Genomic DNA, 22,084 nt, shown 5'->3' with positions numbered 1-22,084 from the left:
CAATAGGCTGGCAGCACTGCAGATGGGGGACTGGGAGTGCATGATGCTGGTCCTCGTGCCCCCAGTGCTCACGGGTGGACCGGCGTGAGCCAGGGTCAGGATGCTGGGGGTCAGCACCTTACTCCCATAGGGCTCTCCACAACAGGGGGCAGGGAAACAAGTCTCAGGGGCATGAAGAGGACTTGGGGGGCCCCAGAGCCGTGTGGAGTGGGGAGGAAGACACCAGGGCCCCCACCAATCTCTGACTGGGATCTGCCTGCCAAGGTGTAGGCAGCTATTTTTGCCAAGGTCAGCATGTCTCCCAGGCAGAGAGAGGCAAATGAGGAATTGTGTCAAGAAATTACCTCCCTAATGGGGTCTCCCCTGCACATGAACATGGTGTGGGGATGCTGTCATGCAGTGGTTGAGTGAGGAGACCGGCACAAGGTGTGGAAATGCTGCCACCCTGCCCCTCAGGTTGCAAGATTCTTAAGTACCCACCAAGCAGAGCAAAGTGCCGAGAGGCCCATGGCCCAGTTGCTGTTCTTGGCTGGACATGTGTGCTGCAGCCTGCAAGGTGCTTTTCTGGGTCAGCTGCAGGGAGAAAATCGTGTTCCTGGTGCAGGCAGGCTCTCCTCTGCCCTTCTTCCTCCTCCTCCTCCTCATGCACTCCCTGTTATCTAATTGGATTTGTCATGCTGGAAAGGCAAAGCCCCTCAGGACTGTGCTGTGCGCTTGCCAGTGTGATTTCACAGCTGGCCTCAGCACCCCAGCAGCTGACAAGTGAGTAACTCAGCTGGACGCCATGGGCTCCCCTGCTCTCCCCCTGCCCCCCACAGCCGTGCCCACCTGCCTGGGGCTGCAGGAGACAGGGGACAAGGCCACAACCACCACAAGGACCTTCTCTTCCAACCCTGCACAACACTGGTCCCTGTCCCTGAGCTGTCTGTCCCCATGTGCCCCAGCCTCTGCCTCTCATCCCCATCCCTCACCCTGCTCCAGGGTGATTGTGATGCTGCCCGGAGATGTCTGAACCGACACGAGATGGAAGCGTTCAGAGAAATGACATTTTCTCCAGCCTGGGGAGTTCATCCTCCGCTTAAAGAAAACTAATATAGAAGCTGCCTTAGTGTGCCGGGGCTGATGGTATCGGGCTGGCAGCCGCCGGCGCTCACAGCCGTGATAAATCTCAGAAAGGAGCAGGCTTCGAGCCGGCTCCAGCCGCCCCACGAAGGGGATGAGCTTTGTCCCGGGAGTGCTGCGGGGACACAGGAGCTGGAGGGGACAGCTCAGGGCAGCTGCGGTGGGGTGACCCACGGCGTCCCGAGGATGCAGGGAGCAGGGAGCCCGCGGCGGGATTGGTGCCGGCGCTGAATTCGGCGGCGGGGCTACGGCAGGAACCAGAGAGCTCAGCGGCCCGGTCCGGCTCGAGGGCTGCCCTGGGGATGGGGGTCCGGGCCGGGAGGGCGGACGGGGGCAGGGAGAGCGCGGGGCCCGGCGGGCCGAGCGCGGGGCCCTGCTGCCCTCTGCCGGGGAGCGCCCGCCCCGCACCCGCCGCCCGCGCTGCGAGCGCGGGGTGTGGAGTGCGGGGTGCCAGCAAGGGCCAGAGCTGGAACACTGTGCGCCCTTGGGCTGCGCTTCTCCCTGCAGCGGGGTAGGGAGTGTGATGGAGGGGGGTGCACTGCCCTGCCACCCTTGAGTGCTGCCCTCGGTGCCTGTCCTGTTCCTGACCTGCCTAGCTTCCTTCTGTACCTGTAACCAAGCTGCCAGATGGGATCCTGGGCGGTTCCCTGTCATGGCTAAAGTTACACCTTGATCAGGCGTCAAGGCCAGCGGCACAGATGATGCTGGGAGTCACTGCTAAGGTGATCTGGAGCCCCCCTTGTTCCAATCCCTCCTGCCACCAACTGCCCTTCTCCTGCCCAGGCACAACGGAGCTCAGGGGTGTTGCCCTTCAAGACGCTCAGCACCCCTAACTTGACCCGAGGCTGTGGAGACTGCAGGACCCACCCCCCACCCTCGATGCCAGCCCACGCAGGGCGGATGCCGAAGGCAGGAGCCTGGAAGCAGCAGCAGCAGGAGATGAGAGGCTGCAGGGACCGCGGTGCTGAGCTTTGAAGGCACCTGACAGGCTGTCGGGGTGCTGCCAGCCACGCTTGACAGCCGGGTGCAGACACCCCCCCGCTACTGCTGTGCTCTGATCACAGCTTTGCCGTCACTTCAAAGAGCCTACCGGGCGCAGGTGGGCTCCCACGCAACCTCCCACCAAATGGTTCCACTCCTCCTGACCCACGGTCCTGCTTCTCCCACCCCACAGGGATCAGATGAACTGAGGTCCGCAGCTCCAGGGCCAGCAATACCAGGGTACAGCCTTGGAGCCCAAGGTAGACGTGATCCTGAGCACCGCTGCCAGGAGGTGATGGCTCCCCAGGCCTAGCACTGTCCTGCCTCTATGGAACATGGTCCCCAGCCCCAGAACAGGCACAGCTGTGGACCCTGGAGGTCCAGGCAGGGTTTCATAGGGGCTACAGTGCCATGCTTGGCAAGGGACAATGAGGACGAGCTGAGGTGCAGCATCCCCAGGCACAGGGTTCACACAGTGTGGCTGGGACAGGTCATCACTATCCAGACACAGGTGCACACCATGCTGGAACACTGGGGGTGGCCAGTTCAACCTGCCTGGGGTAAGGCAACCCTGCTGTCCCAGCCTGGTTCGAGGAGGAATTTTCCATTCCCGAATGGAGGTTGGGGGAAGGCGTGTTTGTAGCAGCCCCCTCCTCTCCCTCCCCTCACCCGTCACCAGAACAGCTCAGGAAGGCGCCTGCCACGTTCATTTCTAGTCTCCAGGAAGGTGCGGAGAAAGAGCCTACAGGGAGGGAGAGCTCCCTGGAGGGGACCAGGGACCCTGGGTAGCCTCAGGGGCAGCCTGCACCTCTGCATCCCAGAGGAGCCACCCTGCCTGCAGCCATGCCACTGTCCCTTGCCTGCTGCCAGGACAGGGAAGTTCTGACACCGTCTCAGGACAGCAGCACTGCCCAGCTTGCCGTTGGCATCCTGCGAGCCACCCGGATCCCCGGGCTGCACTACATGTGCACCCGGCCGCAGTCCCGCCTGCGCCGCCTGCTCTGGAGCCTGGCCTTCCTGGCCTCTGCCGGGCTGCTGGCCACCGGCGCTGCCGACCGCCTGCACCACCTGCTCTCGCACCCTGTGCACACCCGGGCACGCCTCACCTGGGCTCCCCAACTCCGCTTCCCAGCCGTCACTCTCTGCAACCCCAACCGGGCACGCTTCCTGCACCTCACCAAGCCTGACCTCTACTCGGTGGGACAGTGGCTGGGGCTGTCCCGGGAGAACCGCTCACTGGTGCCCGAGATGCTGGCCGTGCTGGGGGAGGACCAGCGTGCATGGCTGACACATCTGGCCAACTACTCGCGCTTCCTGCCACCCCGCCGCTCCGAGCGCACCATGCAGAGCTTCTTTCACCGCCTGGGCCACCAGATCGAGGACATGCTGGTGCAGTGTCGTTTTCAGGGAAAGCGCTGTGGCCCCCAACACTTTGCCCCTGTGAGTCTCCTCCTGGCAGGAGCAGGGCTGCTGGGCTGCCCCATGGGTGCTGGGAGTGATGCTTCACCCCTGCTTCAGCAAGGGTGGAGGAGTAACATCGTCGGGAGTGAGGCTGAGATGAGCCCTTCCAAGAGCCATGCAAGACTGTACCTCCCTTCTAGCACCTCCATGGAATTGGAAAGGGGTTCCAGGACCTCATCCTGCTTGTAGAACACCCTACCGGATCCCTGCCTGCTCCTTTACCCCTCCTTTCTCCATCCTCAGGTCTACACACGCTATGGTAAGTGCTACACCTTCAACGGGGACCGTAAGAATCCACGTGTGACCCGCCAAGGGGGCATGGGCAACGGGCTGGAGATCATGCTGGACATTCAGCAGGAAGAGTACCTGCCCATCTGGAGAGAGACCAGTGAGTGGGGCTATGGCTTGGCCAGGGCACAGGTGAAGGGTGCTAGGAGGGAGGGGTTGCTGGGCAAGGAGGGCACCCTGGGTGAGGATTATGGGTCAGGCAGGGCACCAGAGGGGTGCAGGTGCTGGGCCAGCGCAGCCATGCAGCACTTCTGCCCTTCTCCCACAGACGAGACATCATTTGAAGCTGGCATCCGAGTCCAGATCCACAGCCAGGATGAGCCGCCCTATATCCATCAGCTGGGCTTTGGTGTCTCACCCGGCTTCCAGACCTTCGTGTCCTGCCAGGAGCAGCGGGTAAGGCAGGATGCCCGACAGTCCCCAGGGAGGTGCCTGTGGGCACACAGTCCAGCACAGCCCTGCAGAGATGCCCTTCTCACCCTGACAGCTCACCTATCTGCCACAACCATGGGGGAACTGCCGGGCCAGCATGCAGGGGGAGCAGATGCTGCCTGGCTATGACACCTACAGCATCGCTGCCTGCCGCCTCCAGTGTGAGAAGGAGGCCGTGGTGCAGACCTGCCACTGCCGCATGGTCCACATGCCAGGTGAGGGGTGTGCATGATGGTGTGGGGGGCACCTCACTGCCCCAGCAGTCCTGCCCAGGGCTACCCCAACTCCCTGCAGCCTGCACCCAAAGATCACCCCTGCCCTATCACTCTGCACCCAGCATTCCCCAATTCCTCATCCCTCTGCACCCAGTGACCACTCTGCTGTCCATCCCTCTGCACTCTAGGATCCCCCCACCCCATCCGTCTCTACCTGGGGACCATCCCATCCTCTCCACACAACGAGTTAGCCCCTGTCCTACCCTCCTTACACCACAGGTCAGCCCCTTCCCTGTCTGCGTTGTACCTAGGGACCACCCCTGCCTCAGCCAACCTGCACCCCAGGGCCACTCATCCCTATTTCCTCCACACTCCGCCCCACTACCTTTAGGGGAGCGAGTCAAGGGTGAGGGGCAGAATATGGCCAGACTCCCCCCCTCCCAACCAGCTGTTTCTCCACAGGTAATGAGTCCATCTGCTCCCCTAATGTATACATTGAGTGTGCTGACCACACACTGGGTAGGTGCGGCGATGGGCGGGCATCTGGGGGCCAGCTGAGAGCCCCCAGGGAGGGAGCTGGGGGTTGCAGCCATGCCAATGGGTGTCTGCCCCCAGACGCAGCAGTGGAGGACAGCCAGGAGCGCTGCAGCTGCCCCACGCCGTGCAACCTGACACGCTATGGCAAGGAGATCTCCATGGTCCGCATTCCCAACAAGGGCTCGGCACGCTACCTCGCCCGCAAGTACAACAAGAACGAGACCTACATTCGGTGAGCTGCCAGCACCAGGGTGTTCCAGGGGGTGGGCAGGGGGATGGGAACCTGGGGAGCCTCCACCCTGCTCTTGGCAGCATGCAGGGAGTGGGTCCTGGCATACAAGGTCCTCTATCCAGGGGTGTTGCCACTAGAACATCTCTCCGACCCATCGGTGTCCTTCCAGCCCTCCTGCCAGCATCTCTCCACCCCATGGGCAGATGTCCCCATGACCTCGCCTGGGACATGCCCTGCTCATGTCCCCACTCCACCAGCCTGAATAACTCACGAGGGCCCTGGGAGCACCTGGGAGATGGAGGACTGGGGGACAGGGGAGATTTGTGGGCAGTGGGGGTGGGAGGGTCGGTGACCAGTCCTCCTTGCTGAGCACAATGGTGTCCCCACAGGGAGAACTTCCTAGTGCTGGACATCTTCTTTGAAGCGCTCAACTATGAAGCCATCGAGCAGAAGAAAGCCTATGACCTTGCTGGGCTTCTCGGTGACTCCCCTCACCTAACTGTGGGGCCTTGAGGCCTAGAGCTCTGGGTCCCAGCCCTGGGAGGATGTGGGTCTGGTGGGGGAGGGACCACACAGAGCAGCAGCCAGCTAGCCACAGACTGGTTGAAGGGTGGAATGCTGCTGGGTCTCCCCTGTCCTGCATGTCTCCCACTCCCTCCATCCTGCTTCCCCTACCCTTGTGACTGCACTGTCCCCCTCCGTCCAGCAGTCCTGGCACTGCCCACAGCCCTGCTGGCTCACCCCAGGCTCACAGTGGGCTGCACAGCATCTCCTGGTGACCATCTCCTCCTCCTCCCCCCCAGGAGACATCGGGGGGCAGATGGGCCTGTTCATCGGTGCCAGCATTCTCACCATCCTGGAGATCCTGGACTACATCTATGAGGTGTGCTGAGCCTTCAGGGATGAGTCTCAGCAGTGGGAGGGGGGAATGGGCTCCCTGGGGAGGGTATACCATGCATAGCCACCCTAGAGGGCTATTACAGCCCCCAAATTGGGGAACACCCGGAGGAGGGCAATGGGAGGAGAACGGGTCACCCAGCGTTCCTCAGTGACCTGAGGACAGGGAGGGCAGTGGGCAGAGGTGTTGTCCCCACTGTCCCTGGGTGGGCAGGGCAGTGGGCAGCAGTTCTCTGTAGACTGGGGTATCCACACACAGGGTGCCACCTGCGTGTGGGTCTGGGTCTGACCCCTCCATCTGCACCTAGGTGATCCGAGACAGGGTGAGCCGAGTTCTGCGCCGCTCCAAGCCACCCCTGAAGAAGCCCTCGGGCAGCATCGCTACACTGGGACTGGAGGAAACGAAGGACCAGGTACCCCCATAGGGGTGGGCTGTCTGAAGGCTGTGTCTGCCCCCACCCCAGGGGGAAGGGACATGGTCCCAAGACCAAGGGACAGTGTGGCTCTGCTTTTGGTGCCCTCAGTCTGCAGAATCAGGGCAGTCCCAGGGAGGCAGAAAGCTGGGTGCCCCTAGGGGGGTTCCTATGGACAGGCTATGTTGGGTGGGGGGACTGGGGGGTGAGCAGGGTGCGTGGAGTCTGTGCTCACCTCACTGACTGCCATCCCTGCAGAGCCCCTGTGAGACGCTGGGCCGGCACATGGAGGGCACCTACAACGCAGGCATCCTGCCCAACCACCACCACCGCCACCACTACCCTCACCAGGGTGTCTTTGAGGACTTCGCCTGCTAGGCAAGATCGGAACTAGGGGGCAGCCCCCTGCCGCTCCCCTCCCCACCGCTCTCTTGGAGAGGGACTGCGGCACTGGGTGTGGTGGGCACAGGCCCCCACCTCCCCCACCCCACTGCCAGGACCGGCCACATTATGCGCCCCCAGTGATGCCACTGGAGCTGCCTTGGCACTGGCACTGGAGCAGGCCCCCGGTCCTTTTGCCTGTCCCCTCTGTTTGCCCCTAGCACGTGGGCTCAGCCCAGTCTCAAGCACACGGCATGGAGGGGGATGGGCATGCCAGGGGGGTTTGGGGGAGCAGCAGGTGTGGGCCAAAGGGGCCCTGACACTACAGAGCATGAAGGGGGTAAGCTGAGGTTCCTGTGAGCCCCTCCAAGCCCTCCCCTGCTGACCCCTCCTGGGTGGTGGTCTCTGCCCTGCATGGTTCCCCCCAGGAGACAGACATGCCTGGAACAGCTTCTCCCCTGCCCAGGGACCACCTCCCTGCCTTCCTGCTGCAGGGCAGGGCAGTGTCGCAGGGCAGCTCTCTGAGCAGTATGGCCCCCACAGCCAGTCCAGGGACACCCCAACTGCAGCCAAACCTGCATGGCACCACCCTGACCCCTGGCACCACCACCACTGTGACGCCCTTCCAAACATCCACCTCCTCTTTCCCAACCTTCTACAGCCTACCAGGGCTGCAGGCCCCACATCACTGTTCCCAGCCAGACCCCTGCACTGTGACTCCCTGTGCCACTCCAGTGTTGGTCCCCAGTAGTCCCCAGTCATTTTGGCACCGCAAACCTGCTGCCTCCCCCGTCTTCTACCCTAATCCATTGTGAACCCATCCTCTCCTTGCCCAGGTATTGCCCAAAGTGGCTCATCCCTTGGTGCAGCTGCCCGGCACAGCCCAGGCAGCGCGGCGGGTCCTGCCCTTGCTCCCCTGCCTGTTGTTGCTCTTTTGCACTGTGCACGTACCCCTTACCATGCTCCCACTCCCGGGTGCTGAGCACCCGCTGTGCCTCCCCCAGACTGTACACAGTTAGGAGGGTGCTCCATGCCGAGCGCCGCCCAAATAGCCACAGTCCAACCTGCTGGCTGGACCCTTGGCCAGAACCGGCACCCACAGTCCTCCTGCCTGTCCTGAGATGGTGGGAGCCATGGCAGGATCCACGTCAGGACCCGCAGCACTCCCCCTGTCCTGTCAGACACTGCCTCCACCTCCTCCACTGTAGCAGACACCAGCGCAGGGCAAAGTGCCCCAAAATATCTCAGGAGGGGGGGCAAGCTGGTAAAGCCCCCCTCAACACACACACTCGGCAGAGGGGGACCCCAGGGCAGGATTTTGGGATCTCTGGGGAAGGCTGGGGTTGAGCCAGGCAGCTCCTCGCCCTGTTGGTTTGGTCCCCATCCCTGGTGCCCACAGATGGAACATGGCCATGCCACGCTGTGCCCAAAGCCATAGATACAGGAGGAGCCATCATCCTTGAAGCCCTCAAGGCCCCACACATGGGATATGCAGGGCAGGAACCAGAGCACCAGCCTGGTGATGTGCCCAGCAGCCCTGGCTCTGGGTATGCGTGGCCCAACGACCCCCCCAAAATATGCACCTACGTGTAAACATGTTCCCTGTTGGTGCAAGCACCCAACTGCATGGTGTACCATGTCCCCCCACATGAGGGGACACACAGCAAGCCTCCCAGCAGGGCAGACACTCTGGTGCTCCCCAGGAAGTCCTTCCAGAGCACCCCGTGCCAGCTCCCCATGGGGTCCCTATACACCAACCTGCTAGCAGGAGTGTCCCCAGAGGGGCACCACACATTAGCCCAGGGAGGTGCCACGGCCATGCCAACCAGCCTTACACCAAGGTCTCCTGCAGCAAGCAGGGGGTGCAGGATGTGGGTCTCTCCCTGCCAGCTGGAGCAGCAAGCCCCGAGCAGGGTGGGCACAGGTACCATGGTGGGAGGGCCGGTGCGAACGCCCTCGTGATGGTGAAGGTGAGAGATGTGCGTCACTGTTTTATAAATGTACAAATGCTCCCTAATAAAGAGGCACAAGTAGGTCTGGATATGCTTACAAGGGCTGGGGGGGAAGAGAGGTGGGGGAGCCACCACGTCAGGGGGGACGTTGTGGTGGTAGGACCCAGGGAGCACTTTACAGCCCTGCGCCCACGTGCTAGGCTCTGCAAGAGCCAGCGTGACAAATCACAGGAAGCTCAGCATCTCTGCTCCCCTGCCCACAGAAAGCCTGTCCCACAGTGGGACCTCCAGCAGGACAGCTTTGGGAGCCGTGGGTGAGGAGTGAAGGGTAAAACTGAAACAAGGGAGACAGAGAATGGGTGGGAGTGAAGGGAGGCCCTGCTGGGGCAGAGTCTAGGGCTTTCCCTGGCACAGGTGCTCCTCCAGCTCCTGCCTTCTCTAGACCTTTCTCCATCTGCCTCAGCTGCCCTGCAGCACAGAGAGAGGGGACAAAACAGGAAACAGAAGCTGACCTCCTGGTACAGGCTGCCAGCACCAGGCATCACAGGTTTCCTTCTAAACCGGTGAGGGCTGAAGATGCTTGGGTTAACTGGCTGCAGCTGGGACATAGGACCCCCATCCCACAGCTCACACCATGCCCTGCAAGAGAAGCATTGAGTGCTAAAGCACTGGGTGTTAAAGAGAAAAGCAGAGAAATAGCTAAATCCTCCACATCTTTTCGTCACCAAGTAAGAGGATCATCCCCTTCGGGACGAGGCTGCCCCTGCCACCAAATTCTGACCTATCTGCCCCTCCAGGATGCCCCATCATCTTGCCACCTTCATCCACACCAAGGCCATGACTGGGAGCTCATGCTGCCTCCTGCTCCACAGTGAAGACACGTCAGAGGAGCTGAGCCAGGAGAATAGGATTGCATGTTGAGCCCACGAGGTTCTTCCTCAGCATGTCCTCCAGCTCCTTCAGCACCATGCAGAGGAGTGAAGCATGGCCGAAGGAAATGCTGAGATTCATGCACGGCCCATACTGGCTTCTATGCCAGCAAAGTGGCCTCAGGACAGGTCCCAGCAGCGCTGTAGTGGTGACCTAGTGAAGATACAACATATATTTTTCTTTGTTGCTCTCTGCACCACTGTTCTTTAATGTGACAATTTCCAGGTGCCATCTGGAGGTGACAGTTCCTGTAGCTCCACCTCTCCAAATAGGGCAGGCAGGTGAGGTGAATCCAGCATCTCCCCCTGTCTGTGCCATGCCTCATGTCCCAGTGCAGATGGTGCTGGGCTGAGGAAGGCCAGTGGGACAACTCAGGTTTAGCACCCCAGGGCCAGTCCCAAACCCCAGTGCTGTGGCCTCTGGGTGCCCCCTCCCACACTGACCCTGCCACACGACCACCAGAGGTTTGGTCCTTCCCAGGAATGGAGACGGTGCCATCTGGGGCTCACCGAGCCCAGCACTGCTTGAAACACCTGTAATGAGCCACAAGAAATAGCAGGGGCATAATTAGAAGGGGACTCACTGTAGTGAAACAGGCCCTTAATTTTAATGAGCAGAGCCCTCTGGACAAATGCCAAGTACCTGATCACAGCAGGACCGGCTGTGCTGGCGACGGCTCCTGTCACTGTAGAGGCAACAACCCCAGCAGACACAGCTCCTGTGGTGCCAATCCCTAGGGAAAACGCACCAAAATGTAGTGGGCATCTCCTTGGGCACTTCCCAACATGCCTCTACTGCCACAAATGGCAATTACAGATGTTCCCATGGAAAAGTTGCATTTCAAAGAAAAGAAAACTATCCAGCTTGGGAGCAGAGAGGTTGGAATTAAGCCCTGAAATGTAATGGGACATGTGGCATCACCGCTGCCACCTCCTCCCCAAGCATCTTCTGCCTGGACATGCTGGTGGTGACAGGTAACACCTGGAGAAAGGAGTGACCCTCAGCATCACTGGATGACATACACATGGTAGGTTTGTTGCTTTGCTCCTGGCCATTTGTCCATGACCTGCTTGCTGGAAAAATGGACTGGTGGTGCCCATCAGTGGGGTCAGGCAGGGGATACACAGCCCTCGCTTTCCAGCACTCAGCCCTGGACAGTGGGCAAGCAGGTTGGAAAAAATAAGGCAATTAAAATCAAAATCCAAGCAAGCTGCTTGCCTTTTCCCCCAGCCCCAGTTTCAGGCTCCCGCATTCTGCCACTGCCAAGGCTGTTTGTCCCCAGAGAGCATAGCTAGGTATGCTGACACCCTGTGCAGGGAAACCCCCCTAGGCAGGCACACATCGGTAGCAGCTCTGTCTGCACTTACAGTTAACAGTTTTTCTTCATCAAGGCTCCGATTTCCCTGAGCTTTGGCCCTCATCAAAGCCCCTCACACCCTCCAGAGGGGCTTAGCGGTGCGTTGGGCTGTGACCCGAGGGATTTGGTACAAGCACAGCCTGGCATTTCCTTGCCTCCTGCTCCTCAAGCAGAGCAGCCTCTCTTGCTTTCACTTGCGGACAGGAGGAAACGCTTGCTGGAGTTGGGTCCCGTCCTGTGGTTGGCAGCGCTGCTCCTGTGGGACAGGCAGCGAGGCACCACTGGCCCCTTCCCAACGAAAGCACAGGGACGAAAAGGCACTGAACTTTCCCTTGCCCTCCAGCCCTCTGTTGGCACGGCCGCAGTTCCCACTTCCTCCCAAAGGTCAGCCATCGAACTGATCAACATTGCCAGGGCTGAAGTAGCTCTGCCACAGGGTTTAGCACAGCCTGAAGTGACTCAAGCAGGGCTAGAGTAGCAGGTTTTGCCTTCTCTGCTCACAGGCTCACTGCTGTGTTTGCAGAGAGGCACAAGGGAACAAACTGTGGGGAAGGGGGTGGTGGTGTTGGGGAGGGAGGGGGTGGCAGGGAGAATAGCACAGTAGCATCTTGGGTTTTCCCTAGTTTGAGTCCCTTTCCTTGCCCTGGTGCAGAAAGGAGAGGGGAGGCAGAAGGGGAGGCAGGTTCCTGCCCAGCTTTAGTGCACCCAGCCAGTCCCTCTTGTGCTTCAGAGTGCTCTGCTCTGAACCAGCCCTTCACTCATTCTTCTGAAAAACTTTCCAAGAGGAACTTGCTTTGCCCTTCTTGATGGCGTGGTGAGCCAGTAACACTTAAAAAGTGTCTTCCAGGGAAGCAAAAGTCTACAAGGTAGGAGATATGTTTTCTCCCGCCTCATTGGGAAAATTGTCCTTTCGCTGCCCTGCCTCTGGAACTGCGTCAGTGCAAAAGTCCACACATTGTATGGAAGTACCAGTCAAACCAGACAGGGATCACAGAATGTTCCTGCACGCTCAGTCACCCATGTCAGCACCCAGGGCTCCTCCTCCTGACACTTTCAAAGGTTGTCATCATCCCTGGTGCCCTGCCTGTCCCTGCCAGCCTTATGAGGGCAGGAGGGGTGCATAGCGCAGTTGTGCCCAGGTAGGTCCCCATCGTCCCTGGTCTCTGTCATGGCACAGTGAGCCCACTTACTTCACAGCCAGCAGTCAGCTCGCTCCTGTCACCAAACCCCTTCCCCAAGCTTTGCACATCCTTCTCCAGGGTTTTGTCATGTTTTGATGCTGCAAATAACCTGGCGAACACTAAAACAGCTTCAAACCCTGCAAGCTCCTTGGAAAAGGGAGCAGTTACAGTGCTGGGAGTGCAACAAGCACTGTCATTTGCTCATACATATGTCAGAGCAGGAAGGCTCCGCTGACATTGATAGTGCAGAGTATGCAAATACCTCTAAGTCGTCTGGGCAAACAGCAATAAGGAGGCAACAGCAACTTTATCTAAACAGTTTTGTGATAATTAAATGACAATTCTGGGTTTCTTTTCCCGGCCAACCCAATTTGAAGCCAGTTTGCTTTATTAGTATTTGGATACTCCTCTTATGCCTAATCACATCTGACTCCTAGGTCTGCTTTTCAGAGAAGAAATGTATCTGTAACACATCTGCATCTGCCTCACTCTCTCTGTCCCAGATTTCCATTTAAAGGGAATTAAGGATGTGCTCAGGGAAGATCAAAAATAGAAATACTCAGAACAAGCTAACAGCTACTGTCTGAAATATAATAAAATTATATTTAAACATATACACTCCTACACCGTGGATACGGAGACTGGAGCAGGAATAGATGAATGAGGTATCCTTGGGAAAGGCATGTCACACAGCCCAGAGGCTCTCCATGAGTTTCACTGAGCACTAACAGCCTTGATAAGTAACAGTGACTAGGTTCAGTTCATATTCTTGGAGATGTCTCTTTGATACGTGTTTCATGAACCAGTAAAACATTAGGAGTACAGGGCTGGTGGGAAGAGTACATGGAGTCATGAAAATCATGCCTTCACCAGGCAGCATGGGCAGGGGACACAGTCCCCATTCCTTGTAATGAAAATAGGAGCTGTAGGTGGTGAAACAGTCCAGGGCAGGATGACACTGCTCTGCCCAACTCAGAACTGGAAACCACGAGCTGCTGAGAAGCCTGAGATGTAAAACAGCCCCAAAAAAGTGACAGCAATGCAGAGAGGGCAGGTCGAGGCCTGGTCTGGGAGTTTCCTTCAGAACTGATCCCAGATGCTGGAGGGCAGAATTCACCCTACTTGGGCAGCCAACCTGTGCTCTGACAGGAGCCAGGGGTCCCACATTACTCATGCACAGACCACAAAGACTGTTACAGAGACAGCACATGCAGGAGGACACACAGCTGCACCAGCCCCTCACTGGTGCTCTTCCATGCACAGACAGGGCTGAGGACTGGTCAGTGAGACCACAAGTTCACAGCAACAGGAAAGACAGCAGTCACAGGACTTTCTGTGGCAAGGGGCTCAGCATCCTGCTGCACCACCAGTGACTGGTAGCAGGTAGTTATAGCAGGACAGCCTGAGGGACTGTGGGCATCAGAGGAGCTGCATGATTCTAGGGTTTCAAGCACATATTTCCAAGTGTCTGCTTGGCCCAGCACCTGCCACCCTGTCCATAAGGAAATGGGCTCCTGCAGTCTCCCTAAGAAGAGGCAGTCATCTCCCAGCTCAGGTAGAGGATGTTTGCAGGTGCATGGGAAAAGCAGCATGCCTGTGAGGAATCTGTCCAGCCAGCTGCACCCAGAGTTTTTAAAAACAGCTAGCACCTACCACCACACAGACCTGCAGCGGAACACCCAGAGGTGCTCCATGAAGGAATCAGCCAGACTCACTAGTTCATCTCTCCATTTTATTAGTGTAAATGCAACCCATTTCCCCTCCTTTTCCCCTATTAAATACAAACCAGGAGCAGAGAGTGGCTCCTCAGTCGGTTTCTCCTTAGGAGATGCACAGCCAAACCCTCTGCCATGCCCACCAGTGTTGGGCACCACGTCCCTCGACCCTCACGCTGGGGAGGGATCCTACCTCTGTCAGGAGGCTCTCGTTTGAGGGCTGTGACCTCCGACGTCCTATCAATACTGCGAAGGCCAAAGCGGCCTGGGTCACGGTTCCCATGGGGAGCAGTTCACGGTACGTGAATACAGCAGGATCCCCTCCAGCACCCCCTGTGCCCACCAGCCCCAGAGGCCAAGTCCCCCACACCCCAACCAGCCAGGAGCGCTCCAGCTCATTGCCAAGTGGCAAAGCCCCAAAACCAATCTCCTTCTTGCCCTTTTGGGGTAGGACATGCCCCATCCCACTGTCCAAGCCTGTGACAGGTGCAGGGACATGGCCCTCTCTGCACAACCAGGCCAATGCTCCAAAGGAGCGAAGGGCACAGGCTTGTCCCAGGGCACTGGGGTAACCACGAGGGATCACTCCAGGCCCTGTGGCAGTCATGGCCCTGCAGCAGGGGAACCTTGGGCTCTACATTTCCCCAGTCAAGGGGGGACAGCAAGGGACAGGGCAGCCCATCTCCCCTGTGCTGAGCAGTAGGGACAGGACAAAGGGATGGGGCCAGCAGCCAGCAGCTCTGGGATGAGGAGCCAGGCTTGCAGCTCAGTGACTCTGCCCCCTTCTTGCCCCGGGGTCTGCACAGCCATGGCCACTCCAGAAAGACCCAGGCACCCTGGGATGGCAGACCCCGGTCCAGGCAATCCCAGCAGGGCAAGTCATGAGCTCGGGTACCAGCAATCCCTGCAGCCGCTGGGAGAAGGAAGACAGATTTGGGCAGCAGAAGAGGTGAGATGAGCAGGCAGGCATGGCATGGCATGGCAGGGCCAGCCCCTCTCCACCCCAGAGTTCAGGTGCTGTTCCCTTGCTCCTGCTCAAAAAGCACCATGGCCAGCTGGGAGCGAGAGCCTATGCCCTCCAGGCTGCTCTGCACACAGCGGTGGTAGATCTCCTCGCTGAGCCGAGGGTTGCAGGCCTGGTGTCGGTAGTGCTGCAGCAGGGCAGGCTCCACAGCCCGGAAGACGTGGAGGTTGGAGTACTTGATGAACATGTCGTAGATGTCCAGGGTTTCCAGGATGTCTTCATTCTCCTGCACATCACCTGCCATGCGGGTGCGTGCTGCCATGTAGTCGGCGTTGTAGAAGCAGGCTTCGTGGAAGACGTCACGGTCGAACCGCCCCACGTCCCGCAGCAAGTCCAGCGTGGTAGGTGGCACCTGGTTGTGGTAAGCAATAGCTGGGTTGTAGCCCTGGAAGTGGATGGGGAAGAAGACCTGCCAGTTGTTTATGGTGTTCATCCGGCAGCGGTTCAGGAAGTCGACGGTGACCTCCGTCCCCACGCCGGCCACAAAGAAAAGTGTGTCCACGGGATGCTTCTTGGAGATAATGTCCATGACCTTGATTTGGGAGGGTGCCTCTGTCTTAACACTGATCCACGGGATCTTTACCTCCGCATATTTGCGCTCATACTCAGTGATCTGGGCCTTCACAGAGGCGAAGATGTCATTTTGGGTGACCTGCTGGGCCTCAAAGGGGTCATAAATGAAGAGGAAGGTGAGCACTGCATTCTCACTGCTCTCAAAAGCAGCTGCCGCATAAGCCTCCAAAAAGCGGGCAGCATAGTCCCGGTCATGGGCTGTCAGCGGCAGGATGACATTGATGCGACTGGCCTCCGTCACATACGGCATGGGGATGATCTCCACCTCACTGAGGGGCCGCACCAGGTGCACACGTTTTGTGACGGAGCGGCTGTGCCCCTTCTGGGTGACCACCTCCACTTGAAGGTCCAGTGTGTACTCCATGCCACGTGTGGGGTCGAAGCGCCGGTACCCATTCACCAGCTGCTGCTTGCGGACATGGAGCACCGGCTGGTACTTGCGGTTCAGCTCCTCCATGGCCGTGGCCACCACGTCGGCAATGTCTGCCAGATCCGCGCCACGCAGCTCGCACTTGGGGGAGCCATCCACACAGGCGTAGACCTGCTCCTCAGTGAAGTAGTCCCAGCGCAGCACCTCAAAGCGGGTTTTGGGCTGGAATGGAGGCGGGATGCCGATGGGCCATGTGGCGCTGTGGTCCCCATCAGCAGACAGGCTGCTGGCATTCTGGATCTCCATCTGCAAGAGGAGAGATCGAGGAGTGAGAGCCAAGGCACAAGTAGGTCTTCCAGCTCTGGCAGCAGCCAAGCTGACTCCTGATACTCAGAGATCTGCCAGAGCTGGCTCAAAGAGCAGTGTCAGAACAACTCTGCCTTCAACCTGATTCCCATCCAGAACCTCAGGTTTGCTCTGCCACCCTACCCGGCCTTTGCTGATAGACTTCTGTACCCTGTTTGCCTCATCACCCTGAACCACCACCATCTCTCCAAGACCTATCTAGGTCTAAAGCTGCTCTCCAGACAGCACCACTGCCTCTGTAGCCACATGGGCTCAACTGATCGTGTCCCACAGCAGGATCAGGTGAGAAACTTGTAGAGTAACCAGAAAGCCCACAGGGATGACAGATGGAACCAAGACCCTCCCAGCCAAGCCAAGTCTCACCTGGAGCTGCTGGATCTCCTGGTAGGTCCTCTCAAGCTCCACCTGTGCAAAGTACTTGTGCAGCCGGTACATCTGGAGGGGATCCAGCACGGGGTGGACAGTGAAGGCACTCTGGAAACGGAGGTCAGTCTCCCGCTCAGGGTCCACATTCTTCCCCAGCTCAAAATAGTGGTAATGCAGACCCTGTGCCAGTCAGGAGAGATAGGTCACAGCCAGCCCCATCCTGCACTCCCACCCAAGCAGATGCCAGCACAGCAAGCTCAAAGGATATAAGGCTGCAAGGGTTACTCCTCCCAGGACATCTCTGCTGCAGGACCTACCTCATGTTCCTCAGCACAGTTGACACCTGTGTAGTCGATGATGCAGCGGCCCAGCCACTCGTCGGGCCGGGCGCTGAGGATGTCATTGCGGCAGCTCTCCAGGTGCTGCTGCAGGAGCAGGAGGAGGCTGCGGGACAGCAGGTAGCCAAACCCTCCGTAGCAGTAACGTCCCTCAGTGTCCCCACCGATGAACTCCTCGGGACGGCCCAGGTAGAGGTGGGTGTCGATGCTGAGGTGGGCAACCAGGCGGCTGATGCGGTGTGCCTCTGTGTAGGTATCATCCTGCACCAGGAAGAACCAATCAAAGTCGTTCACGTAGTGGTCCAGAAGGTATCTGACAGTCTGGTACATGTTCCAGATGGGTCGCTCGTCACTGTGCGTCACCACTGCCATGCCGTGGGGCACCTTGCGGCCCCGTGTGCCCGTGAAGTACACCAGGCGCTCCAGGCGGTGGGCCAGAGTGCGGTTGACAGCCACTCCCAGGGTGTTCAGCGTGTTCTTGGAGGTCAGCACACCCACGAAGAGCCGCTGCCGCATCCCCAGCTCTGTGCTGATGTATCGGGTCCTGCAGGAGGAAGACAATGTCTTCTGGGGCACTGCACCCCACCTAGGACTGCACCCTCCCTGCTGCAACCAATGGCACCAACCTCGGTTCCTCTGCAGGAACTGCTACCGGGCTTCAACCATGCACACAAGACATCACCCCAGCATCACCAGCTGCCACTATACCAGAGGCACAGCAGAGCACTTTGCTGAGGCCCCCTGTCAACCTGAGACCATGGAGGACCCTCCATTCCCACGAGCTGGCTAGTCCAGCTTAAAACAGAGGCTCTCAAAAGGCTGAAAACAGCTAAAAGCAGGAAACAGAGCTGCACACCCTAGCCCTAGCAGGGACATGACCCACCAGGCACCCACACTATGAGGCCAGCCCCAGCCAGGACAGACAAACTGGGAAGCACCTTCCTGCTGCCCTTGCCAGACATACTGCCCTACAAAAGGCAGGCAGGAGAGTCCTTGCTGCCCTCCCTGCGGAAGTCAGGCCCCACACAGGTGGCTGAAGCCAGCAAGGGGCTGGTTGTGTCCCTCTCCCCACCACAGCCCCCAGCTGTCGCACTCAGAATGACTTTCAGGTTTAATTCTCCCAGGCCGGTGCAGCGGCAGGAAGCGACCCCCCCCATCCCGTCCCCCAGCCGCTGCCTGGTACACACTGGCCCCATTCAGCCCCCTTCATCCGCCCACCACCTCGCCAGGACAAGGAGGCCCTTTCACTGCCTGCCCCCTGTCATCCAGGGGACACTGAGACGGGGCTGCAGCCGGCTCTGGAGCAGGCTGGAGTTTGCAGCGCCGGGTGGGGACGAGCCACCACGGGAGGGGTCTCTGCTCAGGCAGGAGGGGACCGTGGCAGGGTGCCCGGCAGCACGTGCTGCAGCAGGCAGCCTTCGTATAGCAGGGAACCTTTGCACAGAGGGCAACCTTCGCACAGCGGGCAGCAGCGTGGGCAGGAGGCTCTTCTGGGTGCCTGCTGAGGGCTAGGAGTAAGGAGAAGGGGGGGCAGAGGGCGCTTGCAGAGAGAAAAATCCTAGGTGGCTGCAGGGAGGATAAAGTACATCGCTGGGCCTCCTGTAAAGCCCCCCTGCCGCGGCCCGGCAGGCACACACCCACCCCCGGGCACCCCGAACTCGGCCGCAGTTACCCGTAGATAAAGCCCGGGGAGCGGTGGCCGCCCGCCCTCACCGGGGTCCAGCTCCCCCAGCCCGGCCCGGCCCGGCCCGGCCCCCCCGCACCTGACAGCCTTCTTGGCGGCCCTGCCGGGGCTGGGCGGGCGGTAGGGCACGACTCGAGGCTCCCAGCTGTCGACGCCCAGCCCGGCGGGCACGGCGTTGGGCCTGCGCGCCGCGTTGCCGTTGGCGGGGCCGGGGGGCGGCGCGGGGCCGCCGTCGGGGCGCGGGCGGGTGGCGGGGTGCGACGGCGGCCCGCAGGGCTCCTCCACCCAGGTGACGCTAAGCAGGCTGAGGGTGAAGCCCAGCGAGACGCCGATGGCCACGGGCCCGGCGGGCCGCAGCACCGACAGCACCAGCGACAGCCGCATGGCCGGGACGGGACCGCGACCGGGACCGGGGGCGGCTCCGGGGGCCGCTGGCGGCGCCGCCGTCCGACGTGTCACCCACTGGCCCCGCCCCGGCGCGTCACCCGCCCTGGCCAATGGGCCGTGCTGCGGGAGGCGCGTCACGCGACTGCTCAGCCAATCGCAGGGCAGGGGCCGTTTGGGGGCGGGTCCAGGTTGCTGGGAGACCGCGCGGCGGGGTCCCCCCGAGGGCGCCGGGGGGCACCGGCCAGACCAGGGGAGGCCGGCGGGGCTGCCCCGTGCCGCGCACCGGCCCCGGCCGTGCCATCGTGTGCACCCCCGGCGCTGTAGGGCAGCAGTGCAGCTCCCCCGCCCACAGAGCGCCCTCCGGCTCGGAAAGCGCGTCCGCCGCGGACTCGGCACCTGAGCTGGCTTAAGGGCGCGTTTCCCCGGCCCTTTGTGCCCGGGGCAGCCCAAACCACGGCGCTGGTGATTTCATGGTGGGCTTCAAGCGACACGTTCCCCAAATCTCTGCCCGAGGGTCTTCCAAAAGATGTGGGTGCTGGCGCTGGGCTTTACCTGAAAGTCCCCAGGAGGTGCCCAGTGATTGTGGGTGCATGAGGGGTGAGGGTCTGGCCTCAGCAAAGTGTGAGCCACGGGCTGCAATTGGCAGCTGAGCACGCCAGGTATGCCAGCTGGAAGCCCCTGGGATGCAGAGCAGCAAACCATCCCGGAGGACAGGCAGACTGCAGGAAATACCAGCAGCAGGGACCCCTATCATGTGAGTCAAACTGGACCAAAGTGGGCTCCTTTGGTCGGGTCACCATTCCACCACGAGCTGTCTGCAGCACATAGCCACTGTTGCACCGGCTGCCAGAAAGAGCCCCCCGGGCAGACATAGCTGGAAAAAACGTCTTGGGGCAGAGTTTGCTGCACAAACAGAGCTTCCAGCACAGGAATGATCCAACCCAGAAGCTACAAGGATAGCAGCCCTACATGGCCACTCAGTGCCAGGCATTACTGAATAAGGACAAGAAGGAGGACCTGGCCTTTCTGCCCATTCCCAGCCTATGGCTTCACTTCCAGCAGTGTCACAGGCACTGGGACTCTCAAGTGCCTCTGGATTTACTCTGGCTGGTGGGGAACCCATTCCACCCTCCCCTTGAAACACAGCCCACCTGCCCTTGGGAGCACCAGCAGCCACAGAGCACTGCAGGGTACTGAGGGCAGCCGGGGGCCCACTCAGCTCCAGGATCTCTTTCATTTTCTGAAACAAAGCAGCCTGTTTTCATCGAGAAGTGGTTGGCAGCATCTCACCCCCCTGAGATACTAGACCATCATCCAAGTTCGGCTCATTTTCATAGGGCTTTTTTCTCCTGAATAGGCCAAGACAAGCAATAGGGAAAGGCAGTCACGTGAACGGCAGTTTAATGAAGAGCATATAAAAACTAGAAACAGAGAGAATGCAATGGGATGAGGAGATACCGGAAGGAAAAAGATGCAGAACTAAGAAATGAGCAAAGATTTTCCATGCACAAAGGTCAAAAAACCAGGCATGATCATATAAAAAACAAAGGAGCCTGTTTTCTGTACACAGAGCAACGTGATAGAAATAGATGTATTTGATTTCCTTTATGGGTTGGAATATGTAACTTTAGCCACCTTGTACAAACCTGGATCATTTTACATGAGTGATGAGAGGTTTCATTCTGAAATGATGCTGTTGATCTGAACTTATATTTAGGCAGAGGTACAGATCAGAGAAAGTAATGAATTTTTCAGACTTTTAGCCTGGGAAACCTGCATGGAGAAGAAGCTGTGTTCAGAGCACATGCCTCCCCAGGGCTTGCCTGGGCAGTGGCTGAGCCCAGGGTCCCTGTGCCCGGCCTTGGGAGATCCTGTGGGGCAAGCAGGCAGCAGCGCCGTTCCTCCAGCAGCCCCTTCTAGCCCCCCCACCAGCTGCAGCTCCCGCCTTTGTCTCTCCAGTGTTGGCATGGGGCTGGGAAGGGGCTGCCAGGGGAACGGCAGCTTTTGCCAAGAGCTTTCTCCCTGCCAGGATTTCCCGGGGGTCCCTGTGCACAACAGCCAGGAGGTGCCAGCTCCAGAGAGCTCTGCCTCTGCAGAGCACTGTGTCCCCACACCTGCCTGCCATGGCTGTATCTCCCATCCGCTCATGGGGGGATGGTTGGGCAGCCACTCTAGGTGGCCTTGATGTGTACATTTGCCCCATCAGAACGCAGGCACTGCAATTCCTGTGGCCCTAGCACAGCCCTTTGCACACTGCACAGCCCCATGCACAACTGACATGAGGTTATCCTGCAGTTTTCACATCCACACCCCTGCACCCCAATCCACTCTGTCCCTACGCACCATCCTGAGGGGCCCACAGCCCTTACAGCCACTGTACACCCAGCACATGGCACATGTGGCACGGCACGGAGTGCACTGTACTGCACTGCACTGCACTGCACATGGGGCCTTGGGCTGAGTCCCCCATGGCACAGGGCACAGCACCCCAGTGCACACCCTGATGTACACCCCAGTGCACATGCTTGTGCACACCCCCAGTGCCAACCCCAGGGCACATCCCAATGCACACCTGTGCACATCCCAGAGCACATCCCAGTGCACAGCCCAGGGCACACCACAGTGCAAACCATAATGTACAAAATGCACACCCCAAGGCACACCCAAGTGCACACGCCAGAGCACACGGCAATGCACACCCAAATACACACCCAAGGGCACATCCCAATGCAAACCCCAGTGCACACCCCAGCGCACACCTCATTGTACACCCCAGTGCACCGCCCAATGCACAGCCCAATACACACCCCGATGTACACACCAGTGCACGTGTCCGTGCACACCGCACCGCACACCCCAATTCACACCCCCCCGCACACCCC

The 22,084-nt window shown here is 59.6% G+C and overlaps 2 protein-coding genes across 4 annotated transcripts in view; one reads left to right on the top strand and one right to left on the bottom strand.

The window, feature by feature from the left end:
• The window catches only part of ASIC4 (acid sensing ion channel subunit family member 4), a 29,149-nt gene extending 20,168 nt beyond the window's left edge, over positions 1-8,981 (top strand). For 2 of the 3 annotated variants that reach the window (XM_027678792.1, XM_027678791.1), the window contains 9 exons: positions 3,808-3,952; positions 4,121-4,248; positions 4,340-4,499; positions 4,962-5,018; positions 5,115-5,268; positions 5,658-5,749; positions 6,072-6,151; positions 6,474-6,578; positions 6,837-8,981. In XM_027678792.1, coding sequence (XP_027534593.1) covers positions 3,808-3,952; positions 4,121-4,248; positions 4,340-4,499; positions 4,962-5,018; positions 5,115-5,268; positions 5,658-5,749; positions 6,072-6,151; positions 6,474-6,578; positions 6,837-6,956 — 1,041 coding nt within the window. In that variant the 3' untranslated portion in view covers positions 6,957-8,981. Of the gene's footprint in view, positions 1-2,837; positions 3,544-3,807; positions 3,953-4,120; positions 4,249-4,339; positions 4,500-4,961; positions 5,019-5,114; positions 5,269-5,657; positions 5,750-6,071; positions 6,152-6,473; positions 6,579-6,836 lie in introns of those variants that run through there. The other variant, XM_027678790.1, reaches the window with a different exon arrangement.
• Positions 8,982-14,097: 5,116 nt separating this feature from the next.
• CHPF (chondroitin polymerizing factor) lies at positions 14,098-19,229 on the bottom strand. The gene is made up of 4 exons (XM_027678789.1): positions 18,895-19,229; positions 17,111-17,675; positions 16,791-16,973; positions 14,098-16,367 (listed from the first exon to the last, which is right to left on the bottom strand). Exons 1-4 carry the CDS (start codon positions 19,197-19,199, stop codon positions 15,105-15,107), a joined length of 2,316 nt encoding a protein of 771 aa, XP_027534590.1. The 5' UTR covers positions 19,200-19,229; the 3' UTR covers positions 14,098-15,104.
• Between the last annotated feature and the right edge of the window lie 2,855 nt (positions 19,230-22,084).

This window comes from Neopelma chrysocephalum, unplaced genomic scaffold, assembly GCF_003984885.1.
Source record: "Neopelma chrysocephalum unplaced genomic scaffold, ASM398488v2 Primary Assembly neopelma1_44, whole genome shotgun sequence".
NCBI classification, from domain to species: domain Eukaryota; kingdom Metazoa; phylum Chordata; class Aves; order Passeriformes; family Pipridae; genus Neopelma; species Neopelma chrysocephalum.
This window is presented reverse-complemented; position numbering and strand designations above follow the sequence as displayed.

Coding starts and splice junctions, on each gene's coding strand:
- CHPF (XM_027678789.1), bottom strand. CDS start 19,199: ATGCGGCTGTCGCTGGTGCTGTCGGTGCTGCGGCCCGCCGGGCCCGTG. Junction 17,676..18,894: donor GCCGCCAAGAAGGCTGTCAG/GTGCGGGGGGGC, acceptor TTCCTCCTGCAG/GACCCGATACATCAGCACAG. Junction 16,368..16,790: donor AGGAGATCCAGCAGCTCCAG/GTGAGACTTGGC, acceptor CTCCTCTTGCAG/ATGGAGATCCAGAATGCCAG.